Source organism: Mobula birostris, chromosome 7, assembly GCF_030028105.1.
Source record: "Mobula birostris isolate sMobBir1 chromosome 7, sMobBir1.hap1, whole genome shotgun sequence".
Classification (NCBI taxonomy): Eukaryota; Metazoa; Chordata; class Chondrichthyes; order Myliobatiformes; family Myliobatidae; genus Mobula; species Mobula birostris.
The window spans coordinates 49,800,048-49,817,005 of NC_092376.1; the positions used below are offsets into that span (position 1 = coordinate 49,800,048).

The window sequence follows — 16,958 nt, forward strand, 5'->3', positions numbered from 1 at the left end:
AAATAAGGTTTCTTCATCATGACTTGCTCCAGTTCCCAATACTCTCTACCAAAGAGATTATGGAATTAATTTCATCAGTGGGAATACAGTAATTTAAGAAAGCAGCTCACTGTCACCTTCTCCTCAGGGTATCACACTGGCTTTATCATAGATGTGCTTGTGATGAAAATGATTATGAAAAGCATTGAGCTCAATGGCCTAAATAACTTCTCATTAAAAGAATAGCATTTTTAGAGCAGAGATCATTAATGATCTAAATTATTAACTAATTCTGGACCTGCCAGGTGAGATTTTGTCCTTTCCCCCCTTGCACATACTTGTGAATATTGGAATATTTTTTGTACTAGTTTTGAAAATATGAATTTAATTCTGGCGGGCTAAACTTGATCAGTCATAGATTACAAACAAAAGAAAATCTGCAGATACTGGAGAAACTCAGCAGGCCAAGCATCATCCATGGAAAAAAGTACAGTCGACGTTTCGGGCTGAAAACCTTCAGCAGGACTGGAGAAAAAAAGATGAGAAGTAGTTTTCAGGTTTATTATCACCGGCATGTGACGTGAAATTTGTTAACTTAGCAGCAGCAGTTCAATGCAATACATAATCTAGAAGAAAAAAAATAATAGATTAAATAATAATAAATAAAAAGTAAATCAATTACAGTATATGTATATTGAATAGATTTAAAAATGCAAAAAAAACAGAAATACTGTATATTAAAAAAAATTGAGGTAGTGTCCAAGGGTTCAATATCCATTTAGGAATCGGATGGCAGAGGGGAAGAAGCTGTTCCTGAATTGCTGAGTGTGTGCCTTCAGGCTTCTGTACCTCCTACCTGATGGTAACAGTGAGAAAAGGGCATGCCCTGGATGCTGGATGTCCTTAATAATGGACGTTGCCTTTCTGAGACCCTGCTCCCTGAAGGTGTCCTGGGTACTTTGTAGGCTAGTGCCCAAGATGGAGCTGACTAGATTTACAACCCCCTGCAGCTTTTCTCGGTCCTGTGCAGTAGCGCCCCCCCCCCCACCATACCAGACAGTGATGCAGCCTGTCAGAATGCTCTCCATGGTACATCTATAGAAGTTTTTGAGTGCATTTGTTGACATGCCAAAGCCCTTCAAACTCCTGATGAAGTATAGCAACACACATCAAAGTTGCTGGTGAACGCAGCTGGCCAGGCAGCATCTCTAGGAAGAGATACAGTCGACGTTTCGGGCCAAGACCCTTCGTCAGGACTAACTGAAAGAAGAGCTAGTAAGAGATTTGAAAGTGGCAGGGGGAGGGGGAGATCCGAAATGATAGGAGAAGACAGGAGGGGGAGGGATGGAGCCAAGAGCTGGACAGGTGATTGGCAAAAGGGATATGAAAGGATCATGGGACAGGAGGCCCAGGGAGAAAGAAAAGGGGGGGGGGAACCCAGAGGATGGGCAAGGGGTATAGTGAGAGGGACAGAGGGAGAAAAAGGAGAGAGAGAAAAAGAGTGTGTGTATATAAATAAATAACGGATGGAGTACGAGGGGGAGGTGGGGCATTCTCTCTCTCCTCCCCCACCATTTAAATCTACTTCTCTTCTTTTTTTCTCCAGTCCTGCAGGAGGGTTTCAGCCTGAATGTCGACTGTGCTTTTTTCCATAGATGCTGCCTGGCCTGCTGAGTTCCTCCTGCATTTTGTGTGTGTTGCACAATCATAGATTAAACTATATTTGATTTGATAGTAAATATTAACTTGTGAATCCACAGGCTGGTTAGAACAGTAAATGGAAATTCTGTAGTGTGAATACTCTTTGGATTGAAGCATTTGCTGTGTCAAAGGGAGGGAAAATTTATTCCACGTTGTTCAGTGAGACTCAGTTTGGATTCCTGGTATAAGAAATGCATTGGCCTTATCCAGCTGAACACAAAAATTTATTTGATTACTCGGAAAGGAAATAAATCACATAAATTGTTAAGAGTCTTTTGTTCTATTGCCAACTACGCTTCAACTTGCATTGTAAAAAAAATTTGAAAACTCGTATTGCCTAGTTGTGGTTGTTGAATTTTACTGCTTGATAGAAAAATTACTCCTATTTTCAAAATTAAATGTATTTCAGCAGCTCCTGTAGAAAACTGAGCTACAGAAAATGGAAGCCACTGCTGACGCATACCTGTGTTGCAGGACTCAGCTCAAGCTGTGTCATTAAGTTTGCAGATGCCACACAGTTAACAATGATGATGAGTGGGAGTACAGAGAGAAAGTGGAGTGGTTGGTGGACTGGTGTGAGAACAACAACCTAAGTCCGAATGTGGAGAAGACCAACGAAATGATTGTGGACTTTAGGAAGGCGCAGATGAGCCATCCTCCTCTGCACAAACATGGGAGATTGATCTTGTTAAAGCTGTCACACCGGGATTGTTTGGCAGGAAGCAGGCCAGCTAGGTTGTTTTTTATCTTACTCCTTGTGATCCTCAAACGCTTAATGTGCAACTGGTGGTAAAGGCTACTGTCCCACAATGATTGGCCAAGCTTGGGTCCCTGCAGCAGGCCGGTTCGGATCCTGATTTACACTTCACTGAGTAACACTGAGCTTCACACATCAGCTAAAGACAGCCGAATCATTATTTTGGCACCCCTATGTTCAGTTTTACCTCATTCACTCCTGTCAAATGTTAATTATGCACGGATGTCTGCTACTGGTAGATAATCTTTCTAACTCAGTACTCACTTTGGTTTGTAGTAGTGGAATTGGAATTGAAATATTATTGTCACATGTACCGACACACAGTGAAAAGCTTGTCTTGAATCCTGTTCATACAGATCTATTCAGTACACAGTGTATTGAGGTAGAACAGAATAAAACAATAACAGAATGTAGAATAAAGTGTAACTATTACAGAAAGGGTGCAAAACAAGTAGATAATAAGATACAACTTCATAACGAGGTAGACTGTGAGGTCTCATCATACTAGGGAAACATTCAATAGGTCTTATAATAGTGGGGTAGAAGCTGTCATTCAGTCTAATGGTACGGACTTTCAGACTTGTGTATCTTCTGCTCAATGGAGAGGGGATAAGAAAGAATGTCTGAGCTGGGTGGAGCCTTTGGTTATGCTGTTTGCTTTACTGAAGCAGTGAGAAGTATTGGCAGAATCCGTGGAGGGGAAGCTGGTTTCTGTGATGTGTACGCTGTGTCTATGGTTAATGGGCTGTTGTACAATAAATGTATCAGCACCTTTGCCAGGATACACAGAATGGCGTTGCAGATAAAGAGGCGATTTGGCCCGTTATGAGCATGCCACCTCTCTAGAGATGATCCATTAGTTCCACTGCCCAGTCATTACCCCATAGCCTTGCAGATTCTTCCCACTGTTCATTTATCCAATTCCCTCTGAATGGAATGCCTCCATCATATCTGCATCTGGAATGTGGGAATGACCAAGTAATTCTCTCTCACTTTTTGTTATATGTAGAACCATTTGTCTTGAACCTTTGATAAGAAAACCACCTCCTCTCTTCACTCTGTCCAGACCTCTCATTTTTTCACTTCGTTCACACTTCCTCTCAATCTTCTCTTCGTGAAGCAAAATAGACCCAGCTGCTGCAATTGATCCTCTGAACAATAGTTCATCGCAGGAAGAATTTTCATATAGTTTTACTGCCTTCTCTGATGTCTTTATGACAAGACTTGAACACAATATTCCAGTTCAGGCCAGATTGGCATTCTAGAAAGCTTCAGTATTCTCCTGCTTTGTATCTGTTGTGTTTGATGTTGAGGGAGAGTACAGAGACCGCGAGGATGCCAGCAGCAGGCAAACTATAACATTGCCTGTACAGTGTGTGAAGAGGGAGCTATTTGAATCTACAGCCCCAAGGGAAGCTCTCTCTTCATCTGAATCATGAACTGTTTTTGTAATGATCAGCTGGCTTTTATGACAACCAACTCTATTGCATGGGTGGTATTTCGCTTCTTTTGCTGGACAGAGCTCTTTGACGTGGAATGGAGACTTGCCACATCCCCTAAAGTTGCATGTTACCTGCTGTTTGTTTCAGTTGTCTGTTGTGTTTGAGCTGAGCTCTACTGTCACCTCTGACTGCACCTTGTTTGTACCCTTTTTGTACAGCTTCTAGCTTTACCTCAGCATCGTTCTCATGCCTGAGTTCTGCCTGTTGCTGATGAACATTCTCACTCTGTCTGACCAGAGTAAAAGCTTTCTCTAGTGTGAGATTTGCCTGCAACTGAAGTCACTCTGACAATTTGGTGTCTAGTAGCCCAACAACAATCCTGTCTCTAATGAGCTCATCTCTCAGATTTCCATATGCACAGTTGTCTGACAGGGCATACAATGCTGTGATGAAGTCACTTACACTGTCATCTGGCTCCTGTTTTCTGGAGTTGAACTTTGTCCTCTCATATATCACATTTCACTTTCCTGTTAAATATTCTTTGAATAGGTCTTACACTGTTTTGTACTCCCTTTTCTGAGCATCTGTCAGTCCTAATCCACCTGTGATGTCATCTGCTTTATACCCATGCAGTATATCAGTGTACTTACTTGATGCTCTTCTGAAGCTTGACTGAGATTGCTTGCAACCCTAAATCTCTCAAAGCATCTGAGCCATCTCTCAAAGTCCTCTGGTTTAGAGAAATCAAATGTCCCAGGAGGCTTTATTAGGTAAGTAGATGTAGGCACTACAGGTATTTGCACCATTTTCCTGTTTGTTTGTCTACTTATTGTTTTACTTATTTCGTGTACAAAAGTCTTCTTTTCTCTCTCTGCGAGTTTGACTAACTTCTCTGATGTGTTTGTGTCTCTGCACGTTCACAGGCTAGTGTCCCACAGATTATATGAATCCACTTTTGGGTGCATCTGAAAGGCGTTGTCCAACAACCCTAGCCAGGTCTCTCAGCTCAGTTAGCAAACTTGCATGGGGAGTGGTGGTTGATAAGACTTTTGATATTTTTCATAAACGAGTAATCTTACTGTAAGTTCTTTGATTTTGGGGAACTCCTTTGGTCTGTAGCCTGGGTTCATTGATGATAAACCACTTCTGACAACCATATTGCATTTAGTTTTGCGGGAAAATGCAGAGACCACAAGGCCACCAGCAGCATGCAGGCTATTTAACTGAACTTTATTGATAACCTTGCTTGTACAATATATGAACCCTTCCCATATAGTAGTGGCTAACTGAGTGTCAATGGATTAATCCATTAACTACCACAACAGTATCACTATTGGAAAGCCCAGAACAATGTGTGTCTCATTAACCTTTTTCTCTATCTGTGCTGTCAACTGTAGCAACTAAATCCAGGCGGAATGGAATTCACGTAAAACAAACCTGCTGCACCACAGATGTGACAAATGTAATGCTGAACTGCAATTATTTGAGCGTTTGCTCAATCTACAACATTCTGGCAAGATTGTGCAAGTATGCTCACTTCCTTATGAATAAAGATCATGTGCTTGATGGGGAAGCTGATAGACCCAAGAAGACAAGCCACTGGCAATCCTGTCCTCATTCGGCTGAAACATAGAAACATAGAAAATAGGTGCAGGAGTAGGCCATTTGGCCCTTCGAGCCTGCACCACCATTTATTATGATCATGGCTGATCATCCAACTCAGAACACCGCCCCAGCCTTCCCTCCATACCCCCTGACCCCCCTAGCCACAAGGGCCATATCTAACTCCCTCTTAAATATAGCCAATGAACTGGCCTCAACTGTTTCCTGTGGCAGAGAATTCCACAGATTCACCACTCTCTGGGTGAAGAAGTTTTTCCTAATCTCAGTCCTAAAAGGCTTCCCCTCTATCCTCAAACTGTGACCCCTCGTTCTGGACTTCCCCAACATCGGGAACAAACTTCCTGCATCTAGCCTGTCCAATCCCTTTAGGATCTTATACGTTTCAATCAGATCCCCCCTCAATCTTCTAAATTCCAACGAGTACAAGCCCAGTTCATCCATTCTTTCTTCATATGAAAGTCCTGCCATCGCAGGAATCAATCTGGTGAACCTTCTCTGTACTCCCTCTATGACAAGGATGTCTTTCCTCAGATTAGGGGACCAAAACTGCACACAATACTCCAGGTGCGGTCTCACCAAGGCCTTGTACAACTGCAGTAGTACCTCCCTGCTCCTGTACTCAAATCCTCTCGCTATAAATGCCAGCATAACCAGCAGTTGTAGTTGAAACTACTGTGGTGAGATTTGTTATCCTGCCTCTGGCCTCAGTCAATAATTTGTACTCAATTCCATACATTTCAGCTTGTAAATTTTTACTAAATCCAAAAGTTCATTGAGATATCATTTATGGACAAAGGTCTCATCTACTGCTACAGTTATCTTCTAAAAAACCCTTTCAGATTTATTAGGCATGACCCACAAATTTACTGTATGTTACCTTTCAATAATCAGCAGAAAAAAAGTACATAACTTCATTATAAGCCATAGTGATTTTGATTGTTGATGCAATATTATTTGGGCTTCACTCTGACGATGCTTTGTACTTCTTTATATATTTCTCTGCACACAATTAACTTCAATAATTTTTTTTTCTGCAGAAAGCCTTCCTGAATCAAGATAGTCAAGTTTTTGATATAGGATCTGGCCAACCAATGTCTCCCTAAAAACTATTAATATGAAGACCATAGAGTAGTTGACTTTTCCTTTTGCAGACACAGTATTTCAGCTGGTCTGCTGTTGGCTGATAGAGAAAGCAAATAAGCACAACAATTTTAAATGAGTGGAAAAGATAACTGATCTTTACCATAGAAACCATAGAAACTACAGCACAGAAACAGGCCCTTTGGCCCTTCTTGGCTGTGCCGAACCATTTTCTGCCTAGTCCCACTGACCTGCACACGGACCATATCCCTCCATACACCTCCCATCCATGTATCTGTCCAATTTATTCTTAAGTGTTAAAAAAGAACCCGCATTTACCACCTCATCTGGCAGCTCATTCCATACTCCCACCACTCTCTGTGTGAAGAAGCCCCCCCTAATGTTCCCTTTAAACTTTTCCCCCCTCACCCTTAACTCATGTCCTCTGGTTTTTTTCTCCCCTTGCCTCAGTGGAAAAAGCCTGCTTGCATTCACTCTATCTATACCCATCATAATTTTATATACCTCTATCAAATCTCCCCTCATTCTTCTACGCTCCAGGGAATAAAGTCCTAACCTATTCAACCTTTCTCTGTAACTGAGTTTCTCAAGTCCCGGCAACATCCTTGTAAACCTTCTCTGCACTCTTTCAACCTTATTTATATCCTTCCTGTAATTTGGTGACCAAAACTGAACACAATACTCCAGATTCGGCCTCACCAATGCCTTATACAACCTCATCATAATATTCCAGCTCTTATACTCAATACTTCGATTAATAAAGGCCAATGTACCAAAAGCTCTCTTTACTACCCTATCTACCTGTGACGACACTTTCAGGGAATTTTGTATCCGTATTCCCAGATCCCTCTGTTCCACTGCACTCCTCAGTGCCTTACCATTAACCCTGTATGTTCTACGTTGGTTTGTCCTTCCAACGTGCAATACCTCACACTTGTCAGTATTAAACTCCACCTGCCATTTTTCAGCCCATTTTTCCAGCTGGTGGTCCAAGTCCCTCTGCAGGCTCTGAAAACCTTCCTCACTGTCTATTACACCTCCAATCTTTGTATCATCAGCAAACTTGCTGATCCAATTTACCACATTATCATCCAGATCATTGATATAGATGACAAATAACAATGGACCCAGCACTGATCCCTGTGGCACACCACTAGTCACAGGCCTCCACTCAGAGAAGCAATTCTCTACCACCACTCTCTGGCTTCTTCCATCGAGCCAATGTCTAATCCAATTTACCACCTCTCCATCTATACCTAGCGACTGAATTTTCCTAACTAACCTCCCATGCGGGACCTTGTCAAAGGCCTTACTGAAGTCCATGTAGACAATATCCACTGCCTTCCCTTCATCCACTTTCCTGGTAACCTCCTCGAAAAACTCCAACAGATTGGTCAAACATGACCTACCACGCACAAAGCCATGTTTACTCTCCCTAATAAGCCCCTGTCTATCCAAATGCTTGTAGATTCTGTCTCTTAGTACTCCCTCCAATAACTTACCTACTACTGACGTTAAACTCACCGGCCTATAATTTCTTTTACATTTTTGATTACCTTTCAATCTTTTTTTAAACAACGGAACAACATGAGCCACTCTCCGATTCTCCGGCACTTCACCCGTAGACAGCGACATTTTAAATATTTCTGCCAGGGCCCCCGCAATTTCAACACTAGTCTCCTACAAGGTCCGAGGGAACACTCTGTCAGGTCCCGGGGATTTATCCACTTTTAATTTTCCTCAAGACAGCAAGCACCTCCTCCTTTTCAATCTGTACAGTTTCCATGGTCTCACTACTTGATTCTCTCAATTCCATAGATTTCATGCCAGCTTCCTTAGTAAATACAGACGCAAAAAACCTATTTAAGATCTCCCCCATTTCCTTTGGTTCCGCACAAAGCCGACCACTCTGATCTTCAAGAGGACCAATTTTATCCCTTACAATCTTTTTGCTCTTAATATACCTGTAAAAGCTCTTTGGATTATCCTTCACTTTGACTGCCAAGGCAACCTCATGTCTTCTTTTTGCCCTCCTGATTTCTTTCTTAAGTATTTTCTTGCACTTCTTATACTCCTCAAGCACCTGATTTACCCCGTTTCCTATACATTTCATACAACTCCCTCTTCTTCTTTATCAGAGTTGCAATATCCCTTGAGAACCAAGGTTCCTTATTCCTATTCAATTTGCCTTTAATCTTGACAGGAACATACAAACTCTGCACTCTCAAAATTTCCCCTTTGAAGGCTTCCCACCTACCAATCACATCTTTGCCAGAGAACAACCTGTCCCAATCCACGCTTTTTAGATCCTTTCTCTTTCTTCAAATTTGGCCTTCTTCCAGTTCAGAACCTCAACCCTAGGACCAGATCTATCCTTGTCCATGATCAAATTGAAACTAATGGTGTTATGATCACTGGAACCAAAGTGCTCCCCTACACAGACTTCCGTCACTTGCCCTAATTCGTTTCCTAACAGGAGATCCAATATTGCATCCCCTCTAGTTGGTTCCTCTATATACTGATTTAGAAAACTTTCCTGAACACATTTTACAAACTCTAAACCATCTAGACCCCTAACAGTATGGGAGTCCCAATCAATGTATGGAAAATTAAAATCCCCTACCACCACAACTTTATGTTTCCTGCAGTTGCCTGCTATCTCTCTGCAGATTTGCTCTTCCAAGTCTCGTTGACTATTGGGTGGTCTGTAATACAATCCCACTAATGTGGCCATACCTTTCCTGTTTCTCAGCTCCACCCATAAGGACTCAGTAGACAAGCCCTCTAATCTGTCCTGCCTGAGCACTGCTGTAATATTTTCCCTAACAAGCAATGCTACTCCCCTCACCTTTCATTCCTCTGCCTCGATCACCTGAAACATCGGAACCCTGGAATATTAAGCTGCCAGTCCTGCCCCTCCTGTAGCCAAGTTTCACTAATTGCTACAACATCATAATTCCACGTGTCAATCCACGCCCTCAACTCATCCGCCTTCCCCGCAATACTCCTAGCATTGAAATATTTACACCTCAGAAGATTTTTACCACCACTCACAACCTTTCTATCAGCGGATTTGCTTAAACTTTCAACATCGTTTATTTTCACCCCAGCCACACTGTCAGCTCTGGCACTCTGGTTCCCATCCCCCTGCAAATCTAGTTTAAAGCCTCCCCAATAGCACTAACAAACCTCCCTGAAAGGATATTAGTCCCCCTGTGGTTCAAGTGTAACCCGTCTCTCTTGTACAGACTCTGTAATCATTATTGGGAGAGTGCATTGTCTTACAGCTTCAGTGACCTGGGTTTGATCCTAACCTCCAGTTTTGTGTATAATGTTTGCTTACCTTCCTGTGGCCACTTGGTTTTCTGCCAGGTGCTCTGGTTTCCTCCCATATCCTAAAGACCTACTGGGTGTTATGTTAATTGGTCATTGTAAATTATCCCTAGGTTACAGGGCATGGGGAAGAGAATAGGTTACAGGGTACGGGGAAGAGAATAGGTTACAGGGCATGGGGAAGAGAATAGTTTACAGGGCATGGGGAAGAGAATAGGTTACAGGGTACGGGGAAGAGAATAGGTTACAGGACACGGGGAAGAGAACAGGTTACAGGGCACGGGGAAGAGAATAGGTTACAGGGCATGGGGAAGAGAATAGGTTACAGGGAAATAAAAAGGGAAATGGGATTGACGACGTTATTCTAAGACTGGCACGGACTCAATGAGCATAATAGATTCCTTCTACATTGAAATGAAATAATATTGAAATAAAACGTGAACGTACACAAGCTTTCTCTACAGATGTTGCCTGACCTGGATGACTTTAGTAATTTTGTTTTTGTATAAGATTTTAAAGTATTTGATGTATTTTACTGGCACTTGTTAAAAATATTCTTTTTGCAGATTACAAAGCAAACCTTTCAAGTTAAAGATGCAGTTATTTCTCTTCCAAACACATCAAATGAAACAAATTTTTGTTGGAGAAAAATAAACATTAAAATTGTGAGACATAATAAATTTAAATTACTTTTATTTATGTTCAAGTAAAGTAAAAATAAACTCTTGTTGGCCTTTATGTGATAAGCAACTTGCATAACTGAGGGTGAAATTCACAGTAGCAGGACCAGAGGCAGCCTGCAGCAACAATGCTGCTGTACGAATTGGCTTCAATGCGAGACAGCTTATGAGCCAGCAGAAGCACATCATGTTTCTTCAATTTGCAATAAAGCAGTTTAAAGAATTTGAAGACACAATTATATGGGAACATATCATAACCATAACTGGCATCTCAAATGACTTTACACTGTGAAAAATGAGCTACTGTCGGTGAAACTTGATTATATAAGTTTTGTTCTCACACGAGATAAATCACCCTGTAGAAAAGATGAAGAGTTATGTACAGAGAAAAATGGAACCAAAGCTAGTTGCAAATGTACCAATTGCTTTGAGCCATTATTAAATAGACAGGCATTGAACTTAGTAACAGGGATGCTCTGCTGGGATGGAGACCAGAGAGATGGGGCTGAGGATGGGGCAGTTGGTATGAAAGTCAATGCAGTGTGTAGTGAGACTGTATCAAAAAGACAGGTAGGTAGGCAGAGGGGGTCAGGTGTGTCTGTTGTTAAAAATGAAATCAAATCCTTAGCAAGAGGTGACAGGATCAGAAGATGTAGGATCCTTGTGGGTAGTTAAGAAACTGCAAGGGTAAAAAGACCCTGATGGGAGTTATATGCAAGTCTCCCAACAGTAGCCAGGATGTGGGCTACAAATCACAACAGGAGATTGAAAAGGCATGTCAAAAGGGCGATGTTACAATAATCATGGAGGATTTCAATATGCAGGAAAATTGAGAAAATCAGATTGGTGCTGGATCCTAAGAGAGAGAATTTGTAGAATGCTAATGAGATGTCTTTTTAGAGCAGCTTGTGGTTGGGCCCACGAGGGAAAAGGCTACTCGAGATTGGCTATTATGTTAATAAACTAAATTTGATTAGGGAGTTTAAGGTAAAGGAACCCTTAGGAGGTAGTGATGATAATATGATAGAATGCACCCTGAAAAAATGTTTGGTAGTATCCTCTAGAGTGACGCAAAATACTTAAGTTCATCCACCATTTCTACCTCTCCAGCGTCAATTTATTGGATTGCTGGAAAATGATGCTGTTGAGATAGTAATGGGGGACAGAGAAATGGTGGATGAATTTAACAAGCATTTTGCAGCATTCTTCACTGTGGAAGTCACTAGCGGTATGACATAAATTCGAGAATATTGGGGGCAGAAGTGGGTGCAGTTGCTATTACAAAGGAAAGGTGCTTGGGAAGCCGAAAAGTCTGAAGGTGGATACATTATGTAAACCAGATGGAATACAACCCAAGGTTCTGAAAGAGGTAGTTGAAGAGATTGTGGAAGCATTAGTATTGATCTTTCAAAAATGACTAGATTCTGGAAGAGTTCTCATGCCCCCTTCAAGCTCTCCTAAGTCCTTTCTTAAGCTCCTTCCTGGCTACCCTATATTTCTCATGAGCTCCTCCTGCTTCCTGCTTCTTATATCTAACATATGCTTCCTTCTTCCTCTTGATGAGTTGCCTCACGTGTTTTGTCAGCCATGGTTCCCTTTTCCTACCATTTTTTCCTTGTCTCACTGGGACAAACCTATCCTGAACCCAGCATGTGGTCCCTAAACTTCCTCCACATTACTTCTATGCTTTCACCCTTGAACATCTGTTTCCAATTTACTCTCGCTAGTTCCTGCCTCATCCCTTCACAGTTAGCCTTTCCCCAGTTAAGTGCTTTCCCATTTTGTCTGTTTTTATCCTTTTCCATAGCTATGCTGAAGCTAAGGGAGTTGTGGTCACTCTCACCAAAATGCTCCCCCACCAAGAGGTCTGCCACCTGACCAGGTTCATTACCCAGAACTAGATCCAGTATAGCCTCTCCTCTCGTCGGCCAGTCCACATACTGTGTCAGGAATCCTTCTTGAACACACCTGACAAATTCAGCCCCATCTATCCCCCTTGCAGTCAGGAGGTGCCAGTCAATATGAGGGAAGTTGAAATCACCCATAACTACAACCCTGTATTTCTTGCACCATTCTAAAATCTGCCTGCTTATCTGCTCCTCGGTGTCCCAAGGGCTATTTGGGGGCCTATAGACTACTCCCAGCACACTGATTGATCCCTTCCTGTTTCTGACTTCCACCCACACCAACTCACTGAACACTCCCTCTGCAGCGTCCTCCCTTTCTATAGCCGTGATACTATCCCTGATCAGTAATGCTACTCCCCCCCCCAATCCTTTTAAAACATCTAAACCCCGGTACCTGCCCTTCCTGCAGCCAAGTTTCAGTAACGGCCACAACATCGTAGTGGAAGAAGTAGTGAGATATCTGGATATAAGTGGTTCCATCAGGCAGAGAGACAACATAGATTCAGGAAGGGCAAGCCTGTTTGATAAACTTACTGGAGTCTTTGAGGATATAATGAATGCAGTGGATTTAGGGAAACAGGTGGATGTTGCACACTTGAGTCAGCAAGGGTCTGGCAGGTGGAGTACAATATTGGTAAATGCTAGAACATCAAATTCTTATTAAAATGATGAAAGAATGCAGAATATTATTGTGCAGAGGGACTTGGGAGTGCAGTTGCGTAAATCACAAAAGGTTGGTTTGCAGATTATCAAGAAGACAAATGGAACATGGGTCCTTGCTATGAGTGGGATTGAATTTGAGAGTGGAAGGTTATGTGCTGCAGTTGTACAGGGTACTGGTGAATCCACACCTGGAATACTGCATACAGTTCTCATCTCTTTACTTGAGGAAAGATATACTGGCCTTGGAAATGGCGCAGAGAAGGTTTGCCAGCTTGATTCAGGAGATGAGGGGGTTAGCCTATGAAGAGAGATTGAATTGCCTGGGAATATATTTGTTTGAATTCAGAAGAATCTTATAGAAGTTCAAAAAGAAAATTCACTGAGAAAAGTTAGGATTTAAACAAACAGCTGCAACAAAAGAATCTTGTTTGGCTTCTCAAGTCTCTGTTATAATTGAAGTGGTTTTAAGTACCCGAGACTTGTAGTAACCAATTTTGGTGAACACATGGAAGAGAGCCAAAATGCACAAGGGCAAAGTCCTGTATTTAGAAATAGCATGGCGTATTTTTATACTCGCTTTATACCTTTCCAAAAGATTAATGGGACATACTTCTTCATCCAATTCATTGCCCACCATTGAGAACATCTACCATAAATGCTGCCTGGGCAAGGTGAAAAGCATTATCAAGGATGCATCTCACTCTAACCATGGACTTTTTACCCTCCTCCCATCCGGTAGGCACTACAGGAGCCTCTGCTCCCGCACCAACAGGCTCAGGAAGAGCTTCTTCCCTGAGGCTGTGACCTTGCTGAACCTCACATCACAGCTCTAAGCAGTATTGCACCCATATTGGACTGTCTCAGTACTTCTATATTTGTATGCTGTAGCACTTACTTTTTATTCGCAGTTATTTTGTAAATAATACTATTCTTTTGCACTTCTGGTCAGATGCTAATTGCATTTCATTGGCTTTGTATCTGTACTCGGCACAATGACAATAAAGTTGAATCTAATCTAATCTAATCATCCAGTAAAGGCTAAAATGTACTGCAAAGGTACTAATAAACAGAACTTTTTTTAAAGTATAGATAAGGTGCTTTATAATACGAAATGGATATTTCAGATCACAGGATCTCATTACAAATTCACAGTTAACATTATAAAGACAATATACAACTTTCAGTAGGCACAAATAATTAAATCTAATGTGCAGTAGATTCAAGTTCCATTTAGTGTCCAAAATTAATCATTGAACATTTTACTTAGTCAAAATTTATGTCTGTACAAAATGAAAATCTTCCTATTTTAATTGTACAACATAGTATAGTTACACATAACTCTAGCTGACAAAAATAAAGATTTAGAGTGTTTGTAGACACTTCCTTTTTGCATAGGTTCCACATTGCACCCTGAGTCTGAAAGCAAGATGGAGATGTCAGAGTAAATTCACTGAATCCAAAGTACTGATGGGAAACCATGATCAGGTCAGAGGTTCGAGAAGAATCTGCCGTGGGTCTGAAAGCTATTATAGCAAGCAAGGCGTGAAACTGACTGAGTTTAAAATGGATAGTTTAACTAAGAAAGCTTTTGCAATTTTTGCCCTTGACATAGTCTTGCTGCCTTGGGCATCGAAGAGTGGCACTTTGTTGTTTTAGGTAATTACAGGTACCAGGTAATTACAATGGGAAAAAGTTGTAACATGACAAGCATTTCATCTAGTGGTACACATTTATATATACAGATGAATATTGTATACCCAAGTGCATTGATCATACCCAAGGCTGCCAGCCTGGGAAGAGACGACTGAGGTTCTTCGGATCTCTAGCTTGTTGTATGAGTAGATTCACCTGCCCACCCACACTGAGGACAGCACCTTCTTCAACTCCCTTCAACTTCTCCTGTAACCTCAGAAGTACACGTTCTGCCACTTTATTGATGCTCTTTGTATCGCTGTTGAAAGAAAAATATGACAGATAACTTTGGACCTGTGCCAGATACAATATGCAACTGTTTGCAATCCTTATCATAGAAAAAGACAAAGCAATTCATAGAACCTTAACAAATAAAAATCAATGCTAATCCCAAGGGAAGTGTGCAGCTTCCCAGATTTTCTCTTGCACTTTCTCTCCCAATTTCCCCAGCTTGTGAGGTCAGTGCTAAAAGACTATCCCAGCAAAGTGAACAAAATTTCTATGGACCTTGACAGAGTAAGTACAGGGACAATGCTTCCATGCTTGAGGTGTCCAGAACCTCGAGTCATAGACTCAAAATAAAGTTCAGCCATTCACAACAAAAATAAGAAAAAATCCTTAACTCGAAAGGGAAGTGAATTTTTGGAACTCCCTACTGAAGGCAGCTTTCAGCCAGTCATTGAGTCAAGATAATCAAGGAGATGTTCAGATATTAATAGAGACATTGGATCAAGGAGATGTTCAGATACTAAGAGAAACATTGGTTACAAGGTTACTGCTGGAAAGTGATGAAGTGAATGATCAGCCTTGATCTTATTGATTGGTCACTGAGGGGCACAGAAGACCAAAGCAACTTCTTAAGATCCTAATGTGTAGGAGAAAAATTAGGCCATTTGGCCCATCCAGCGTGTTCTGCCATTTCATTATGGCTGATCTATTTTATCTCTCAGCCCCAATCTCCTGCCTTCCCTCTATACCCCTTCATTCCCTGACCATTCAAGACTCTATCAACCTCCACTTAAATATACATAAAGACTTGGCCTCCACAGCTGCCTGTGGCAATGAATTCCAGATTCACCACTCTCTGGCTAAAGAAATTCCTCTTCATCATTCTAAAATGACACCCCTCTATTTTGAGGCTGTGTCCTCTGGTCTTAGACGCTCTCTCAGTAGGAAATATCCTCTACACATCCATTCTATCAGGGCCTTTCACAATTAGATAGGTTTCAATTAAGTCACCCCTTATTCTTCTAAATTCCAGTGGAACAGGCCCAGAGCCATCAGATGCTCTTCATATGACAAGCCATCTTGAACCTTCTTTGAGCCCTCTCTAGTTACAGCACATCCTTTCTAAGGTAAGTGGCCCAAAACTGCTCACAATACTCCAAGTGAGGCCTCACCAATGCTTTATGAAGTCTCAATATTTCATCCTTGCTTTTATATTTTAGTCCTCTTGAAATGAATGCTAGTATCACATTTGCCTTCCTTACCAAAGATTCAATCTGCAAATTAAACTTTATGGAATCCTGCACAAGGACTCCCAAATCCCTTTGTGCCTCAGATTTTTGTATTTTCTTTCCACTTAGAAAGTGTCAACCCTTTAATTTCTTCTACCGAAGTGTATAATCATACACTTCCCAACACTGTATTCCATCTGCCATTCTTTGCCCATTCTCCTAATCTGTCGAAGTCCTTCCATGGCTTCCCAATTTCCTTAAAACCACCTGCCCCTCCACCTATCTTCATACTGTCTGCAAACTTTGCATCAAAGTCACCAATTCCATCATCCAAATCATTGACATATAATGTAAAAAGAAACAGTCCCAACACAGACCCCTGTGGAACCTGACTAGTCACCGGCAGCCAACCAAAAAAGGCTCCCTTTATTCTCACTCTTTGCCTCCTGCCAATCAGACACTGCTATCCATGCTAGAATCTTTCCTGTCATACCATGTTAAGCAGCCTCATGTGTGGCACTTTGTCAAAGGCCTTCTGAAAATCCAAGTACACAACATCAACCAATTCTCCTGTCTATCCTTCACAGCCCTGTATACCCGTGTGTCCACTTTGATGGAAATCA

General features: G+C 41.6%; 1 protein-coding gene across 2 annotated transcripts in view; it reads right to left on the reverse strand.

The window, feature by feature from the left end:
- Positions 1 to 10,641: 10,641 nt before the first annotated feature.
- atm (ATM serine/threonine kinase) overlaps positions 10,642 to 16,958 on the reverse strand; it is a 193,120-nt gene continuing 186,803 nt past the window's right edge. For both annotated transcript variants that reach the window (XM_072263105.1, XM_072263103.1), the window contains exon 63: positions 10,642 to 15,137. In XM_072263105.1, the coding sequence (XP_072119206.1) occupies positions 14,957 to 15,137 (181 nt within the window). In that variant the 3' untranslated portion in view covers positions 10,642 to 14,956. The remainder of the gene's footprint in view (positions 15,138 to 16,958) is intronic.